At 47.8% G+C, this 17,494-nt stretch overlaps 2 protein-coding genes across 2 annotated transcripts; both read left to right on the forward strand.

Moving 5' to 3' along the window:
- Window positions 1–1,877: 1,877 nt before the first annotated feature.
- Window positions 1,878–10,088, forward strand: fhdc2 (FH2 domain containing 2; the record flags this gene model as incomplete). The annotated part of the gene is made up of 11 exons (XM_084469334.1): window positions 1,878–2,450; window positions 2,616–2,677; window positions 4,759–4,861; window positions 5,160–5,245; window positions 5,609–5,709; window positions 5,896–5,966; window positions 6,167–6,274; window positions 6,657–6,727; window positions 7,180–7,297; window positions 7,409–7,573; window positions 7,695–10,088. 11 exons carry the CDS (start codon window positions 1,878–1,880, stop codon window positions 9,663–9,665), a joined length of 3,429 nt encoding a protein of 1,142 aa, XP_084325460.1. The 3' UTR covers window positions 9,666–10,088.
- Window positions 10,089–11,804: 1,716 nt separating this feature from the next.
- rhogd (ras homolog gene family, member Gd) lies at window positions 11,805–15,460 on the forward strand. Its single transcript, XM_084469779.1, has 2 exons — window positions 11,805–11,866; window positions 12,417–15,460. The coding sequence occupies exon 2, from the start codon at window positions 12,447–12,449 to the stop codon at window positions 13,020–13,022; it is 576 nt and encodes a 191-aa protein (XP_084325905.1). The 5' UTR covers window positions 11,805–11,866; window positions 12,417–12,446; the 3' UTR covers window positions 13,023–15,460.
- Window positions 15,461–17,494: the final 2,034 nt, after the last annotated feature.

A 17,494-nucleotide genomic window follows, 5' to 3' on the forward strand; every position in this document is an offset into this window, starting at 1 on the left:
AGTCAGGACCGTTTTTATATAATCCTGTCTGATGATATACCGGTCTAGTACACTTTCATAAATCCAGGTTGTTCTTTTGCAACTGTAACCCTCGGAAAGAAATTACTGGAAGTGTTTTGTAAACATTCAGGGTTCGCGTTTGACTAAATTCACACACTTACATGTTGGAACATTGCAGTTTAATTTAAGACCACATAAACATTTGTAAGAATCCCAGTGAATCATAACATTGCAAGCAGAAATGCGCCACAAGCCTGTAAAAGCGCATCATCCTCACGTAAACTCACACATGAAAATCCTTTAATTCCACCCCTGGGAAAACTGGGAGGATACAATATAGCGGCGCTGCGGGCTTGGTGCGCGTGCGCGTCGGTCTCGGTCTTTGGGAAAGTTTCAGCGCAAGTTGGAAAAAAGACAGGACTCTCAACCAGCGGAGCGTTAGTGGTCGAGGTGATAACAGAGATGAATGAAAGCCATTAGAATGATCATATATTTATTGCAAAAAGATCAGCATCCAATTTGTTTGTCATTCGTGGATATCAAACCAAAGCAGAGAGAGAGACGCATACTCAAAAACTTCAGAGTTCACAGTAAGTAGACTGAATTGGACATGATGTATTGATTCTACTGGAAATGTCTGATTTTAGTGGAGTTATCTGGGCAGGGATAGTGGAAAAATTGGCTTGTTGAAAACATTTCACATAAGAAACATTTTCATATTGTTAGTTATTTAAGATAATACAAAAAGTTCAGTTTATCGTTTTATGAAACGTAGGCAGTGTGGTTGTCAAACGTTAAACCAAAACCAAATTAATTAAATGTTGGTATTGAACTTTCTGATATGTTTTCTGTTTGTCAGTCGGAACTAGGCTATTACTTTAATGACAAATAGTTCGGACAATAGGCTACTTTATGCAGAGTTTTATAAGCCAAAACTTGACAACAATTAATGTTGTCAAAATGTCCCATCCAGACATTTATTTAATGGTCGTATACGGAGAATTAATTGGATTAATATTTAGTAGCGCGCCCATGTGGTAGTAGGTGGAACAACAACATGTTTCAACGCATTATTGGGATTACAAACAACAAAGCCATGCCATGATAACAACTAGGATAAACTGGTGCGACTTCCCTGGAGTCATCTCCTCCGTAATTGCAAGGAATAATTTAACCCAAATCGATCTTAAATCAGTGAAAGAATGTATGAAGAAAGTCATCCTTGTGATAACCTGTACACAGGCTACCCTCCCTCAAGCAGTGTCTTAAGATGTCTTCAATAGCTCTAATTAGAAGGGAGAGGGACAGGCAGCGTGTGGTGGAGGTGTCTGTGCATAAGTTGGGCCGAAATAAAACAGGCTGGAACAAGCAGTATAGAAACTCCAAAGTAAACTACCAGTACTTTCCCAAAGACTCCTTGAACTTCCCCCAGACAGTTGAACCTGGGGTTATGTTGTCATGTGGCTAACCAGAGGGCTGTTATGCTAATAAAAGGACGGGAGAGATTTGTGTCTCAAGAAGAATCCTTGGAATGGTCTGATCTGATGGAAATATGTTAGTGATGGGTTATGATGTCTGTTTCAAAGTCGTCCCACCTAAACCTTCCACCTCAACACACCAATATCTGCTCGTGCTTTATCATGTCGGCCTGAGATAAGAGTTTTGCTCTTCGTCACTTTCTAGGCTACAACACTGGATGGACCTTTGAACTGGATTCCTCTGGATAGTCCCCCGGACACATTAATCAGGCGACGTCAGCCAAAAAAGGAGGAGTTTTGACTTTTGTTTTGCCGAAAAGAGTCCTAGAGTCGGTGCTACACGTCCAGCAAAGCCCCCCCCCCCCCCCCCCCCCCACCTAATCCCTCAGGAAGCCCCAAATGCTCATTGGCCCGTCCGTCGATGCCAGGGCGTCCTGCCTCGCCCCCCATGGAAAGCCGACCCCCACCCTCCCCGTCGCCGCCCCCCTCGTTGCCAAGGAAGTGACGGCCATGGATACACTGCCTCAACCCGCCCCGGCGCCACAGCCTCCCCTCACACCTCCAGCCCCGACGCCACCGACACCACCACCGCCGCCTCCACCTCCTCCACCTCCACCTCCACCTCCTCCACCTCTACCGCCGCCTCCTCCTCCCCCGCCCAACTCCTCCTCCTCCTCCTCCTCCTCCTCCTCCTCCGCGGCGCTGGGCTGCATGGACAGCGTGCGTCGCAGAAGGCTGAGGAAGCTCAACTGGGAGCGCATCCCCAAGGAGAAGGTGGAGGGCCGCAAGAGCGTGTGGAGCGGCGCGGCGGCCGAGGAGGACGAGTTCCCCATCGACCTCCGCTCCCTGGACGAGCTGTTCGGCCAGAAGGACAGCAAGGCCCAGGACGGGGCCTCGGCCTGCAGGAAGGGCAGCCGCGCGTCCCTGCTGCTGCTCAGGTCCCGCTCGCCCCAGGATTGCGCCGCAGAGCAGGTCCGAGGGGAAGGGGGCGGGGGGGGGGGGGGGGTGGACGTTTGGCATGATCGTGTTATTATAAGAGGGTGGTGTCCACAAAAAACAACACTTTGACGGTCAACGGTCAGCAGCACCCGACTCAATCATTCACAGCTTTCTTTCATTTATTTATGCACGCTACAGATCTCCTTACTGGACCCCAAGCGCAGCATGAATGTCGGGATCTTCCTGCGGCAGTTTAAGATGTGAGTTCCCAAACCGTTGGGTGTTTCATTTTTTTTTTTCTCCTGGGGTGACACTTGTGAATGATGACCCCCAGGTATTGGTGCTCAGTTACTGTAACTGGGGGCCCCATGTGGTGCCTTCAGTCCCCCCAGCCCTCCTCCCCCCCAACCCCCAACCCACAACCCCCAACCCCCAACACCCCCTTGCATTGGTTGGGTCAGACCCCATCCATCAAACGTGCCATTAGCTGGAGAGCAGGAAACGGTGGTGTGAAGAAGCGTGCCCAGGGGAACGGCCCTTCACACTTGAGAATGACTGGCAGGAAGTGGTCTGCTGTCAAGAAGGTGTGGTTGGCTTTGAGTATTGGGGAGTGAGGCAGAACCGGCACAGTGGTTCGTTGACTGCGAGTGGGGCAGTGGAGTGTCGAAGATGGCAGCTGTGTTGTGTATTCCTAGAATGATGGCGGGTGATGGGCTAGTCAGGAGATAGTCATCCACCCCGGTGAGCGGGGGTCAAAGTTAACACCTGCCGATACACGTTTGCGAGACCCCCTGTTGCATTGGCGCTTCCTGGTGAGTCGGCAGGCGGGGGCTGGTATTCCCCCCCCCCCGCCGCCCGTCCCCCATTTAGCCTAGCCAAAATAGCATTCTCTTTCTAACAACGCATTTTATATTCCGCATTTGGTATTTAATTAGGCATGTTTTAAACAGTACCCGAGCTCCTATTTGGTATTTACTGTAAAGTCTTACAGTAAGTTTAAGACTTTGTTAGTTTATTTTAGTTTTACTAGTAGCATCTAGTAGCTAGCACACTAAATGTGGAGGGCAGATGAAATAAGTGCACAGCTGTTTGTTTCCTGCGTTGTATTCTCTATAATGTATGGTGCTCGTTATTAAAGGAAACAGCATACAATTAAACAAAAATAACCCCAATGTCGTAATCATTAAGAGCGGGTAGATAAAGGCTGCTGTTTTCATGTCTCCATTTACATGGTGGTTCAGCAGTCCGAGTGTATTTTAATTGGAGACAGAGTGGCTCAAATGGATCTGTCAAGACTGTTACGTGAACAACGAAAAGAAGGCCTTCTTTTCTTAACAAAAGCCCTATTTGTCTTTCTTTAAACATATGGTCGCAGCAGCCCAGATGTCTGCTTTTGAAAAATGGGTGTAGTTAAGATATGAATTGTTTGTACATCCACTATTTTTTCTTTACATAGACCCGACAGGCAGCGGACTAACAAAACTCAACTGCTCAACCTCAAAGTCCCTTCATTAAAGCCTTTTCAAGTGTCTGTCCTAATCAAAAGGACACATTCTCTTTTTTTCAGTGCTGTCTGTTGACGTTTGTTAGCTCCTCTGGGAGATCTGGCTCAGAGTCCTGAATTATACGCTGTGAGGGGAAGGGGGAACAAAAAACGATGTGGAGGAGTATCACACACAATAAGTTCCGGGATGTGTCTGTAAAGAAATAGATGATGTGTGGGAGAGGGGGAGTGAGCAGACTGGAGAATAACAGCAACCATGTTGTGGGAGTCAGCCGGAGAAGTAGGGGAAGGGGGAAGAGGGAAGGGGGGAGGGGGGGCGGGGGATGTGTCACGGAGAGGAAGTAAAGCAGAGGTCAGGGGCAGGGTTTTTCACTCTCCAGATTGACACCTTGACTTCTCGGTCTCAAGACTTTGTATAGTGTGTGTGTGTGTGTCTGTGATATTTGTTCAGTGCGTACGCCACAGCGCGTCGCCAGTGTGGCGTCGCGACTCGGCCGCCCGACAATCTCAGTCCGATAAGCAGGGGGGTGGGGGATAAGCTCTGGTGTGTGATCAAAGCGGCGCCAAAAAGCCAAAGTCTCCCACCTCATGACACGTTGCTTTTGATCCGAGTCACAGTTTCACTTTGGCCTCCGAGCCACCCTTGCATATCCCCCCTTCCCCCATATCCCCCTCTTGAGGCTTATCCCCTCTGTTCCTCCTCCGTCATTTTGAATCATTCAGACCTTTTTGCTTTGAGTTGACACTTTGTGACCACTGTGTGCGTCCACGGTGATGTCATCATAAAGATTGTGTTGTCGGGGGTGTGATTCCCTTCTCTTCCCTCACCCATCGCAGGCCGGCGAAGGAGATAGTGGAGGACATCCGTCTGGGCGCGGGCGAGCACTACGGAGCCGAGAAGCTGGCGGAGTTCTGCAAACTTCTGCCGGACAATGAAGAGGTAAAAGAGGAGAATGAGCTGTGACAGTGATGACTTCCTTCTTTCCCAGTGTCCTCATCCCCCCACCCCCATCATCTGGCTCTGGTTAGCGTGATCAGGGGTCTGCCATAACACCCCATGCCGTCTTGATGGAGAGCGTTACCTGACACGGGCCCGGCGGTTGACAGATATCGAAAGTGATCGTGAAACATGTCAGCCTTTAGTAGTACCACCGTACGCCCCCGCCCCCCCCCCCCCCCACTCTCTCTCTCCCTCTCTCGCCATGCTTCTTTTGAAGGACTGTATGTCTGTTTCGTAGGAGAGCCGTCTGAGGAAATTCAAGGGGGAGCGCAGCAGGCTGGGAGAGCCTGACCTCTTCATGCTGCTGCTGGTGGAACTCCCCAGGTATAACCCCCCCCCCCCCACCCCCTCCTCAACTCTGACCTGAATGATGTCATCCGCTTCTGACACGCCCAAGGTTTTTTCATGCTGCTTTTTTCTATATGTGTTGTGAGTGGTACTTAGTCACCACAGACCGACTCTATGTCTCTGTCTCTGTCTCTATCACTGTCTCTGTCTCACACAGTTAAGGCAAGACTCACTGTTCTTCTCCTCCGTCGTGTTGACTCATGAGTGTAAACCGGATGATTGATCAGTACTAACCCTTTCCCTCTGTCATCACCCCCCCCCCCCCCAACTCTCTCTCTCTCTCCCTCTCTCCCGGCTATATCTTTACATCCATCTCTCCATCTCCTGCCTCCCATCTAGTTTCCGCCTGCGTCTGGATGCCATCATCCTGCAGCAAGAGTTTGATCCGGCGGTGACCTCTCTGTGTGTGGCAGCCAGATGTCTCAGGGAGGCAGCGAGGGGTAAGCGTACAGCAAGGAGCGAGGTCCATGTGTCCATGTGTGTGTGTGTGTGTGTGTGTGTGTGTGTGTGTGTGTGTGTGTGTTATTGATGACTTTGCAGAGTGTTCAAAGTCACACTTACAATAACCATGAAGACTGAAGAGATAATGCTGACTGCTGCTCTGCTCTCTGTCCTTCACTCTGCAGAACTATTGAGCTGTCCCGAGCTACACTCCATCCTTCGCCTGGTGCTGAAAGCGGGCAACTATATGAATGCGGTAAGTGCTTGAGTCCTTTGATCACTACTCCTCTTGCAATACTCCCTTTCTTATAACATAAGAACAAAAACAGTCCTTCATCTGTGCACAAAGGCCGCGGCGGGCGTCTGTTTGACTGTGCACCTGTTTGAACTTGTTTCCTATAAGATGACACATGTGGAGCGGTTGCTGAAGGCTGACCTTCTGCTTTCACCATTCAGGGTGGATACGCAGGGAACGCCGCTGGTTTTCGGATCTCTTCGCTGCTGAAACTGGCCGACACCAGAGCCAACAAGCCGGGCATGAACCTGCTGCATTATGTAGCCATGGTGAGGCCAAGCGTTAAGCTGTATCAATAGGCCAGAGTGTGCTACTCAGCAGCTACTGCATGGAAGGAAAGCACTAGGAAAACCAAACCAAACAACGAGGTAGACTCTCAATCTTCAGATGGATACATTTTTAAAAAGGGGGCTAGAATTGTTGGGTTTGCTTTATTTAAAATCACTTCATGAAAGTTCTAAGGGCAACAGAGTATACGTGTGCTATACAAATATATATTATTAAACACAACTATTCCCAAATAAAATGTTTGCTTAGAAAAGGGAACAATACTGACCTTCAATAGCCTACATATGATTCCACCAGAATGCTGAAAATGGAATCTTCTTTATTAAACACTGGCTGGATAAGCTTTTGTTTCTGTCTCCACAGGAAGCTGTAAAAAAGGACCAGGGCTTGCTGTCGTTTCCCAGCCAACTAGGCCATGTCGGCCCTGCCTCCAGGTCGGTGAAATCTTAAAACATGAATTCTCAGCAAAGATGATGGGATAAGGCTGGGAGCGAGAGGGGGGGCGGCATTCAGTCTCCATTTAGTAACCACAATACCCCCACAATCCCCCCCAGAAATGGGAAACACTGCATATCTATGAAACAACCTATCCTTTCTATGAATAGAAAGGATAGGAAGTGTTTAGATATGGTAAGCTCGCTGAGTGAAAAGTGGGTCAGGGCAGCAGCGATTACCCACATAGAGTTTGTGGGCTATTGTTTCTGTGTTGGGAACAGGTTCTCCTGTTACCAATGCAACACTCTGACCTGAACTTGCTAAAAGTGCATTCCGGATAAAACCGCAAAGTATTTTGAAACAATGGGACCAAGTCTACCAACAATGTCATTTAACGCCAAAACGCCAAAACTGTACGCATAATCTAAAGTTGAATGTCCTTTTACCGTAGGTTATGTGAGGAGTCAGTTTACGAGGACTTATCAAAGTTGCAAAGCAGAGCGGTGTCCCTCAAGGTCAACATACAGATGGAGCCGGAGCTGGCAGAGCAGACACAACCCTTCCTAGAGGTAACACACACACAAACACACACACACACACACACGCACGCAAAAAGGGTAAAGATGGTTCAAACAAATGGGAAACAAACATGCAATTATCTTTGTTTGTTCTGTTTGCAGATGGCGGACGAGCGGCTGAAGGAGGCTGACGATGAGCTGGAGGGCATGAGGATGTCGAGTCAGGCCCTGGTGGAGTTCTTCTGCGAGGATGAAGGCACATTCAAGTTGGAGGAGGCCTGTAAGGTTTTCAGCTCATTCTGCCAACGCTTCCAAAGAGCAGTCCAGGTCAGACCTAGTACCTCATGTGAAGGCCTTCTTCATTATCAGTTTCAGTGCTTGGTGACACTTTCAATGAACCCTCTGGGGCTTATTTCTGATTATTTCTTCCCTTGTCTTTGTTTACCAGGAGAACGCAGAGCGAGAAGTGAAGGAGCAGAAACGTCAGGAGAGGGAACGCGAGCTGGTGGAGAAGCGTCGCTCCATTGCGGTGTGCTCGGGACCGGAGCTGGGCCTCAGCCTGGCCAGGGACTCCCAGGGTGGTGACGGCCAAGACGACCTGGAGAGGATGCTGGAGAAGGGCTTGAACCACTCCTGGAGCAGACGGAGCTTGAGGAGCTCCGACCTCCGCAGGTATTCCCACCACCTTCAACCCAGCGCCAATCATCACCTGAACCCGCCCACCTTCAACACCTTCCCAGAGTTGGGGACCAGCCCGCCTGCGACCGGTAACCGCCAGGCCAGCGCGTCTGGCCATCGGACACCTTCTGTGCTCGGTGGCTCCGCAGAGACAAACAACAAGCAGGAAACTGTTGGAGGGGGACCAACCCTGTCTGGCTGTTATCAAGCAGGAAACCATAACATGGAAACTTTCCAGGGCTCAACTGTTGAGAAGATAAAGCCATCGCCGCATGATGTTGCGTTCAAGGTCACACAGCAAAATCCTGACAGCATTTCCTACGTTTCACAGTTTTGCTACGAGAAGAAAATGTCACAAGCGTCTGAACGTTCAAATAAAGTGACTAAAATATCACACGGACTAATAGACTCAGAGACCAACGTATCAGTGTTCACTTCCTGTTCAAACTCTCCTGCTGCTGCCACCCCTTCTACCCCTCCCCTCAGTGTTAAAAGCCAGATTTCTACAGTGAGACATAGGGTTGGCATGCCTGTGACTGACTCTGCTTGTCCAACTCCCCCAAAAACAAAGGCTAAAGACTCTTCAGACGCAGAATCCTCACAGAACGTTCTCATCACTGGAATACAAACTCAAACTCATGGTGCCAGAAAGCCTGGCCATTTGACGTACCACCTCAGTGAGAGCCAGTCCCAATCCTCTGCGCACGATCACGATGCCTTACAGTCACAAATGCTGTTTTCACCTGGAATGGAGCTCACTAAGCAGATGGCGACAGAAACGGCCTCCACACCGGGGAAAGAGAACTGGATATCCTCTGGTCTACCCGAGGCACACAATTACCCCTGCTCCCACAGTCCTGCGAGCAACGTCGAGAGGCCTTACCCGTGTGTGGGAGAGACGCTGGAGTGCCACACACTGGTGAAAGGCTTGCGGTCTTACAACTCTCTGTCTTCTCCGACCTCCCCTCTCCCGCGGCCCGCGCCAAGCCCGTGCTCCAAGTGGCGGAAGGAGAGAGAGGATCTACAAGAGGTGAGCGCTCCGGGGTCCTTGACTCCTAAAGGGGAGGCACAAGCGACAAAGACCCCCGTTCGTAGCGGCGTGGGTGCCAAAAGGGGGCTTGTGTCGCGCAGTGCAACGCCTGCCAACAGTGGGATTCCCAGGGTGCACCCTAAAACCGAGCCCTCCGGTCGCGTTTCATCTCCCGCCGATCAAACAACCTCATCTCGCCCGACGCGCCTGGCCACTCCTCTGAGCGCGTCCGCGGGCGCGTCGCCTGTTGCCCGCTCCTCCGCTGCTCAGACGGATGTAAAACGAAGCAACAGCGCGCGGGAGCGGGTACAGCACAGGACCGAACCGCAGGGTTCTCCTGCTAAATCTCTTCTGACCCGTAGGACTTCAGAGAGGTCTTTACCAGAGAAAGCTGGTACCACCAACAACAACAACAACAATAACAACAACAACCACCACACAGCCTTCGTTAGAGGCACCCCCGTCCGGGTGTCCAAGCGGCTGGCCCCAAACTCTGAGCCTCATGGGCGTTCCCAGCATCGTGCCGCCCATAGCCCCACCTCAGCCACGGCCAAGACCATCCGCACTGCTGTTATATCGGCGGCCAGGAACAAGGCCGCCAAGGACACGGGCACGGATGCGCCTGTTGTAGACGGTAAGCTTCCCGCCGCCACGCGCATCCCCGGTCTCAAAGTGGCTCGTTCCGCAACACCGCAGCGACTATGGAAGTGAAAGGATGAGTGATGATGGTAATGGATGGCCCGGGTTACTGGTTCTGCGTTTCTTTGTACTTTGGTAGTTCATGATGTCCTGCACCAGTAGATTTGGCTCACGATAGAAAAAAAATTAAACTATGGTACATCTTGCTTTTCTCACAATGCTCCAACTTGAGGCTGAAGTAGTGTTAGAGAAACTTTCATAAGATCATCATTCATGATTGTTTGTATTGGTCATGTAAGAGAATCAGATTAGAGCTGAAGATTACTGTTTCAACCACTATTTCTGTTACACACTTTTGTTATTATTTTCTTTAAATTCTACCTCTATACATATCCAATACTGTCCTGTGCTGGCATTAGGACATCTCATGCAAACCCACTGCCATATTTTCCTTATAGAGTTGAAGTTCCTTCAAGTTGCCTTACGTGAACTTTGGTTTCCAACCGAGTGTAATTAAAATCTATCTATTTCAAGTGAGGGTTGTTCCTGTTGTATGCAAGGGTGTAAATTAATCAAATAAATCTATGTCATTTGTGCATTGATTGAATGGTATTATTGTTTGAAATAAAGCATCAGACTATTATTACCCAGATATACTATTGGCTCCTTTTGGTCCAATCAGGAGCATATTGAACTTCAATGACATGGACACACTCCTCATCATCACTCTTAAGCACTTTACAAATGTTAAAGGAGGCCATGTAGACAAGATTAATGTATTTTTCTGATTTGACTGATTTTTATATCAAAATATCTCCAGACTTAATTTAATAGTATGTTATTAACTAGTGAAATCCCATGTGTAAAGTAAAAGACGATGAAATAAAGATTGTAATCAAGATAGTTTTTGTAATTATTTCCCCCATGTCGTTAGTTTCCATGTGACTAAAGTGTTGAAATTGAAAAATAAGAAAGAAATTGTGTATACTGTGTATATATATATTTTTTTATTTTTATTTGAACTTTACGTGAGCATATAGTATGAGTATACAAATATATATATATGTATATGTACGTATACTAATGAATTAGCCCTCTACGTGAGTACGGTATGAATATGGAGGTATTTGTCTTTCCCACATGAAGCATTGGCCAACGCCAACTTTGCTGAGAGAACGCCCTGCGCCAACATCCTTGACTGCTGCAGCACCCTATTATCCTGCTGACTTCTTGTACTGGGTCTCTTGACAAAGTCACCACCCACCCATGGTCCTAGCAGTTGTCATGGAGATGTTACTGGGGAATCTACTTGCAGAATGGCGGGGTGCAAGGGGATGTGGGTGTGGGGTCCCGGTGGGAAATCTCTTTTTATAGGCCTAAGTGACGCCAGTGAGGCCCTTGAGAAAAGGCAATAAACGAGTGCGTCTTTGTCCTCATGAGTGTCCGCTTGTCGGTCAGGGTTGGCCTCTGAACCTGCTTGAGAGTGAAGGAGTGACATCATCAATGGACCCACCCAGGGTCCAACTCAAGACAATTGTAAAGCCATGATTCTCTAAGCTGCTATTTTTCTTGCATCGTAAATCAGAATATATTGGCCTGAGTGTGGGTGAATAGTGAATTAAGTGTATTAATTAACTGGATTGGTGACGTTAAGATCATCGTTGATGAAAAGGATGGAGAAAAAAAATTAAGATGAGATTTTTTTGTCACTTTTGGTGCGAATGTGCTCATGCTAACAGCGACACCAAGTGGAATATTGCAGGTAGAAAAAACAACAAAAGAACAATGAATCAAACAAGAAAAGAGGAAACATTAACAACTAATTACAAAGTTCAGCAATATAGATACATATATGCACTAAATTAATATAATTTTATTAATTCAGATTAGATCAATTGGTAAATGAGTCCAGAGGTGATGTGAGATAAGTAACTTTTATAAAAGTCTATACATATATTAAAAAGTTTATACATACTGAGTTAATGCATCAAAAACGAAGGGGAAAAAAATATAATATAAAAACACACGTAATACGCAACAAATAAAAACACAACAAATAATGGTAGCTGTATTTGTTTCATTGAGATATGACTACGATAATAGGGTTCCAAACAACTAATCACCCCCATCTAGCGTTGGAGTCCTATTATTATTCAAAACTACAAATACCAATGAACTGCTAGGGCGCACGTAGAGGTGACGTAATGGGCTTCTCCCCGGATGCGGCTGTGATTGACTGTTCGAGGCAGAAAGAGCTCGAAAGCTAAGTGGCGGTAAGTTATTAAACACTTCAAGATAAAGACCCCAATAGACATTGAGTGTCCAAGAGTTTAATGATTGATCGTACGGGATGATTGTTGCACTGGTTTGAGCGAACGGAGAGACAATGTTAGGTTTCGCCCCTGAACAAAGTTTAACTTGTTTTCTAACGAGCCTAGCTTGCTGGTTAACCACCGAGCTAAGCTAGCTAGTTCCTTAGCTAGATGTTTATCATCGCCAGCTAATGAGGGAACGCCTTGTATCGTGTCTGCAAAAAGCTCTTTATGTGGGTTTTCGTCCTTCCCGTACAAGCCTGTACTATTATCAAGGTATTCAGTCAAATAACCGGCTGCTGAACCCTAACTCTATACTTCGTTGTGTTAGCACGGATTAGCCTGTCCGCTAAACCGAGGCAAAAAAGTACTCTCGGCAACATATTTCGGGAGAGTTATCCAAGGTTAATGTGACCAGGGCGTGATGCACAGCTCGCATTGAATCCATCGCGTTGAGGACGCTTGAAGAGTGGCCTAACGTATCCATTCTCCTCTCTCCTGCGGTCCCCAGGTGCTGCAGCCCCCGCGGTCCTAAGGTAGGATGCAGACCATCAAGTGCGTGGTTGTGGGCGACGGGGCGGTCGGTAAAACCTGCCTGCTCATCTCTTATACCACCAATGCCTTCCCGGAGGAGTACATCCCCACCGTGTTTGATAACTACAGTGCCCAGATGAGCGTGGACGGACGCACGGTCAGCCTTAACCTCTGGGACACTGCGGGCCAGGAGGAGTACGACCGCCTGCGCACCCTCTCCTATCCGCAGACCAACGTCTTCATCATCTGCTTCTCCATCGGCAGCCCCTCCTCCCACGCCAACGTCCGGCACAAGTGGCACCCGGAGGTGTCCCACCACTGCCCCAACGTGCCCATCCTGCTGGTGGGCACCAAGAGAGACCTGCGGGGCGACACGGAGACGCTGAAGAAGCTGAAGGAGCAGGGCCTGGCCCCCACCACGCAGCACCAGGGCAACGCGCTCGCCAAGCAGATCGGTGCCGTCAAGTACATGGAGTGCTCCGCGCTGCTGCAGGAGGGCGTGCGGGAGGTGTTCGCTGAGGCCGTGCGGGCCGTGTTGTATCCCGTCACGAAAAAGAATACCAAGAAGTGTGTGTTGTTGTAATCGTGGTTGGACGCCCGGACTTGGGACTGTGTGTTGGTGTCGGAATGCCGGGGAGAACAAAAAGGTGCGGTTGCAAGCGGAGGATGGATGGATGGATGGATGGACGGACGGACGGATGGATGGACGGACGGACGGGGGGAGGGGTGGGTGGTCATCTGGCTTCCTCTGGCCCACCTCAACAAGCATAGACTTTTGATTGCAGCCTTTTGCGCTGCTCCTCTTCCTCATTCATCTCCCAGAGGATCTCATTCCATTGCCGTCGTCATCACCAAAGGGACTATGCCAAAATGGGGTTGTCAGGGCTACAGAGTAGATCTCCTCTCTTCCTTGGTGTTTTGTATTTTAGATATGCTTATTGACACCTTTTTATTCCAGTTTTACAGCTGATCTAGATTTAATAGCTACTTTGCTTTGCCCTATAAAATCTCATACTGGTTGTATTTGCCTCGAGCCATAATGGTAACCACAAAAAGAATAACAAGATCTGCCTTCATATTCCCTGGTAGAGTTGATAATGTCTACCTCATACCATTTGGTGCATCTCAAACTCTTAAGCCTTTCACCATCTAGATTTCTGGTGGTTATTAAAAAAACAAAAACAAGAATTGATTGATCTAACTACTTCTGATTTTAACCTGTTGAGTACATAACAGATTTCCTTGTGCCCCTATTAAATTGCAAGTCCCCCCTCATCCCTAATCTGTTGGGGGTTGGTGCTGTGCTGACAGTGGGGTGTCTGGGCTTTCTGAGGACGGGCCCTCCTACCATCTGCCAACACAGAGATGGAGGAAGAGCCAGACAGCCTTTTTGAGTGAAGCAGAACCTTAGAACCAACGGTGTGTCTGTGCCACTGTAGAAGCCATGCAGGTCTGACAAATAAATCACTAGTGGCGTTCAATTCTCTGCGCCTTCTTTTCATACAGAAAAACTCTGGAAATCCCAATCCGGTCAGATTTGTCTTTTTTATTTTTCCTGATCTGCCCTTTATGGAGGGCTGTTAAAACCACTCCCTTGTTGTTGTAGGATTGGGTGACGTGACTGTTTTGGCAAATTATATGGCAACGCCTCTGATCTATATCGATTAAATGCCCACCCCACTATTGTCACAGCCAAAGTTACGAATTGTTATAACATACCTTTGTATTGATGAGTGAAGTATGCTTGTGTTTTGTAATTAACACTTGATGGAACTGACCCATTTTCCAGTGGCAGTTGGATTATTGCCTTGCCTATTTCAAAAATCTGTATTTTTTTAAATAACCCCTATGTATGTTTATTTTTATATTGCTTGTATTGCCAACATTGGCCTCAACCAGCTTGTGCCAGGCGAAAGCCGGTGTAGTCGGATAAACATATTTTTGATCTCAGAGAAAGCATTGTCATAATTGCCTCTGCTGTTTGCGCAGGTTTACATCTGCCATTCGGCTATGACCTATACAGGGCCTTTTGTATCTAATCAGGTGTCTTATCAAACCAAAGACTGTAGCAGTGTTTCTCTCTGTGACCCAATTTATTTTTCGTTATCCCCATTTCTTTTAAATTTTTTTGTATTTTCTTTTCTCACGGCACAGAGTGACACAACAGCAATATGCAATTGAGAGCATGAACCAAGTCAGAAGAACGTATTTATGTGTTCATTTCCTGCCGCCGAAGCCACTCTCGCCTCAGCGTGCGACACGGGTGCAAAGCCGTCAAAGCTTCAGGGGAAATGGAAAGCCTGCAGCTCAGAGCGAGCTTTCTGTCGGGGATGTACACAAGTGGAGTTAAGCCAAGTCCTTAAAGCATCACAGTACCTTAACTGACAACTATCAGCACGTTCGGCCAGCTTTTATTGGAAAGGGCCTGCCCTCCCATGTGTCATTCTATTCTATACTTTTTTTTAATAATGCTTTTTAAAAAGAGAAACAAATAACTGGCTGCTTGTCGCTACCCACATTTATTGGTAATAACTGTAAGCCTTTTTATTGTATCGGTTTCCAGTTTTTCTATGAAAGTCGACACCGTGGCCTTGGTACTCTACTCCTCCGGATCATTGGGAGGGCCTAGCATGAGTGGGGAGGGGTATCGTCGAGCAGCAGTGAAGGGGGGTTTGTCTGTGGAGAAATTAGTATATTGTACACCATAACGGGTAGACTGCAGAGAAGGGTCCATATAATTACAAGCGTCCAACCGGCACGGCTGCCTTTTGCGGCATGTGTCACCGTTTGTTGTCACTCCAACAATGTCGTGGAACACACACCTAGTGGGGGGGGGGGGGGGTTCTTTCTCTGTGGCCCGGAGCTGTTTGTACGCTTCCGTGTGCGTGGTACTACACTTTTACACTGGGAACTTGATCTTGTAGAAAATCTTTTTGTAATTGTTTTATATATAACTAAAGCATATTTGTATAAATGAACTAACAGTGAGATGATTTTAAATTATGCCAAATAAAAATGGTAGTTAAACCCACTTTTTCTTTCAGAGTGACTTTCTTTTAGTTCTGTGACTGGTTTGACTAAATACATTTGAGCTAGGCACACACAATGGGTATAATATTCCAAACCTTGGTTTGTTGTTTGGATATGGTATTACGTTGAATGTCGGTGCTAATGCACTTCCATTTGTCACCACTAGATGGGCACAGAGCTCTTTTCCAACTCCACATTATCTAGCAAGGGGAATATTGTGCAGGTTTCTTCGGTCCATCCATTCGGAGGTAATGGTCTGTGACCATTCCACATCGAGGCTATCATTCAATTTAAAATACCTCCCTTATCTGTTAAATCGGCCGTGGCTGCATGCTAACTCAATATGCTGATAACTCTGATAAATCCCTGCAACCTTTGTGGGAGGTCATTCTGGCATATGACTGATGTGCTGAACTTCATCAAAAGCTCAATAGCACAGTGCTGCAGCAAACGCCCAAAAGGCCATTTCCTCTCAACCAATGAGATGAGCCCCTTATCGTGTCCTATAATCAATGTGTGGTGTAATGAAGCCTGAATGAAGGGAATATATGTTGTTTTTCTCATTGTTCTAGAGTTATCACTAGCTGGTCTGAGTGGCTTGGCTGGCCCTTAAGTGTATTTGAGGGAAGTGGGACCACAGGGGATTGCCAAAGGAGATAGAGAGGGATCAGAGAGGATGGGTGAATACGCTAATGGGGCTTACGATGTGTGTAATGTGGTTGTTAAGGTCATTCACTTTTAGATACTCAAAAAACAACATTCTTTGGCCATATAAGTCGGCCTTCCTCTGTGCTACTCTGATGTGCATGGAACTGGTGCCAAGAAGTATTTGTATCGTTGCACAAGATCTTTCATGGTGAAACATTAAAGTAATAGAGTAGTTGAGTGAATCAAGATTCATTGAGGGTGTAAGTCGGAACTCCACTCCACTCTACACCACAATACATCAGTTACTGCAGAAGCAATCTTAAAAGAAGAGATTGATCATCTCGATTATCATGCAATGTTTTTCCAATGAAGATGATCTCTTTCATCTCAGTAAGCGTTGCATGCAGTAAATGAGGACGACAGAGAGAGAGAGAGAGAGAGAGAGTTTGCAGATAGCCTCTCCTGCTCCGTGTGAGTCACCGGTGAGAAATGTGTGGGAGTTTGTTTGGCCTTCACCAAAGCCTTGATCTGGTCTCTCCCTCTAACCTCAGCCCTCTCACCCACCATATTTGTTCCCTCCCTGCTCACCGTGGGAGTGGCGCTCTGTGCTCGGCAGAAGGCAGGTGGGCAGCTCCGGGGCGCCCATCAGGCCGTGGGTACCTGAGCGACTCCCCCTTGTCTCCGTCCTCTCTTGTTCTGGGAAATGAGGCAGGCAGCGCAGGCCTTGATCTCACACACACACACACAGAGCCTGCAGCTAGAGCCAGTCCAGAGAGAGACAGGGGAGCTGCAGCAGCTCTGCATCTCAAATCAAACGGTTCCATCCATGGATAAGGAGATGGGCAGGGGGGGGGGGGGTGTAAAGTGGGTGTTAGTTCGGATGAGGATAGACGTGGGGGTGAGAGTGGAAGTAAAAGCAGTTGGTGAGAGAAAGTGCGAGAGACTGCGAACAAGTCCAGGTATTCCTTTCAAAGGTGCAAAGAGAAGGTAGAAGTAAGAGAAAAGTGGAAGCGAAAGTGATAGATTCACCTACCAATGGGAGAGACGTTCAGGGGGGGGGGGGGGGTGGTGGCGATATTTTTTCAGGACGGTTTTGGTTGAGTTTATTTGTATTTCTTACTTGAACAACGTTTGCATTGGCATGGCCGCGAATGGAATGGCAATGTCTTGGATTCGAATTAAGCTCACATCAAACCAGGAGAGGGTGAAACTATTTATCCACACAGATAGACAGGGGGGTTGGTATTAAATCGGAAAAAAAAAAACTGACACGGACACAGCGGCGCGAGCACGGGGGAGCCAGCGGGGTTCATCCAAACATGAACCCCGGTGTGCATCGGCAAATGCCAATGGATAATAAACCCCGGGCCGACCGGT

Source organism: Micromesistius poutassou (assembly GCF_964030765.1).
Source record: "Micromesistius poutassou genome assembly, chromosome: 6".
Classification (NCBI taxonomy): Eukaryota; Metazoa; Chordata; class Actinopteri; order Gadiformes; family Gadidae; genus Micromesistius; species Micromesistius poutassou.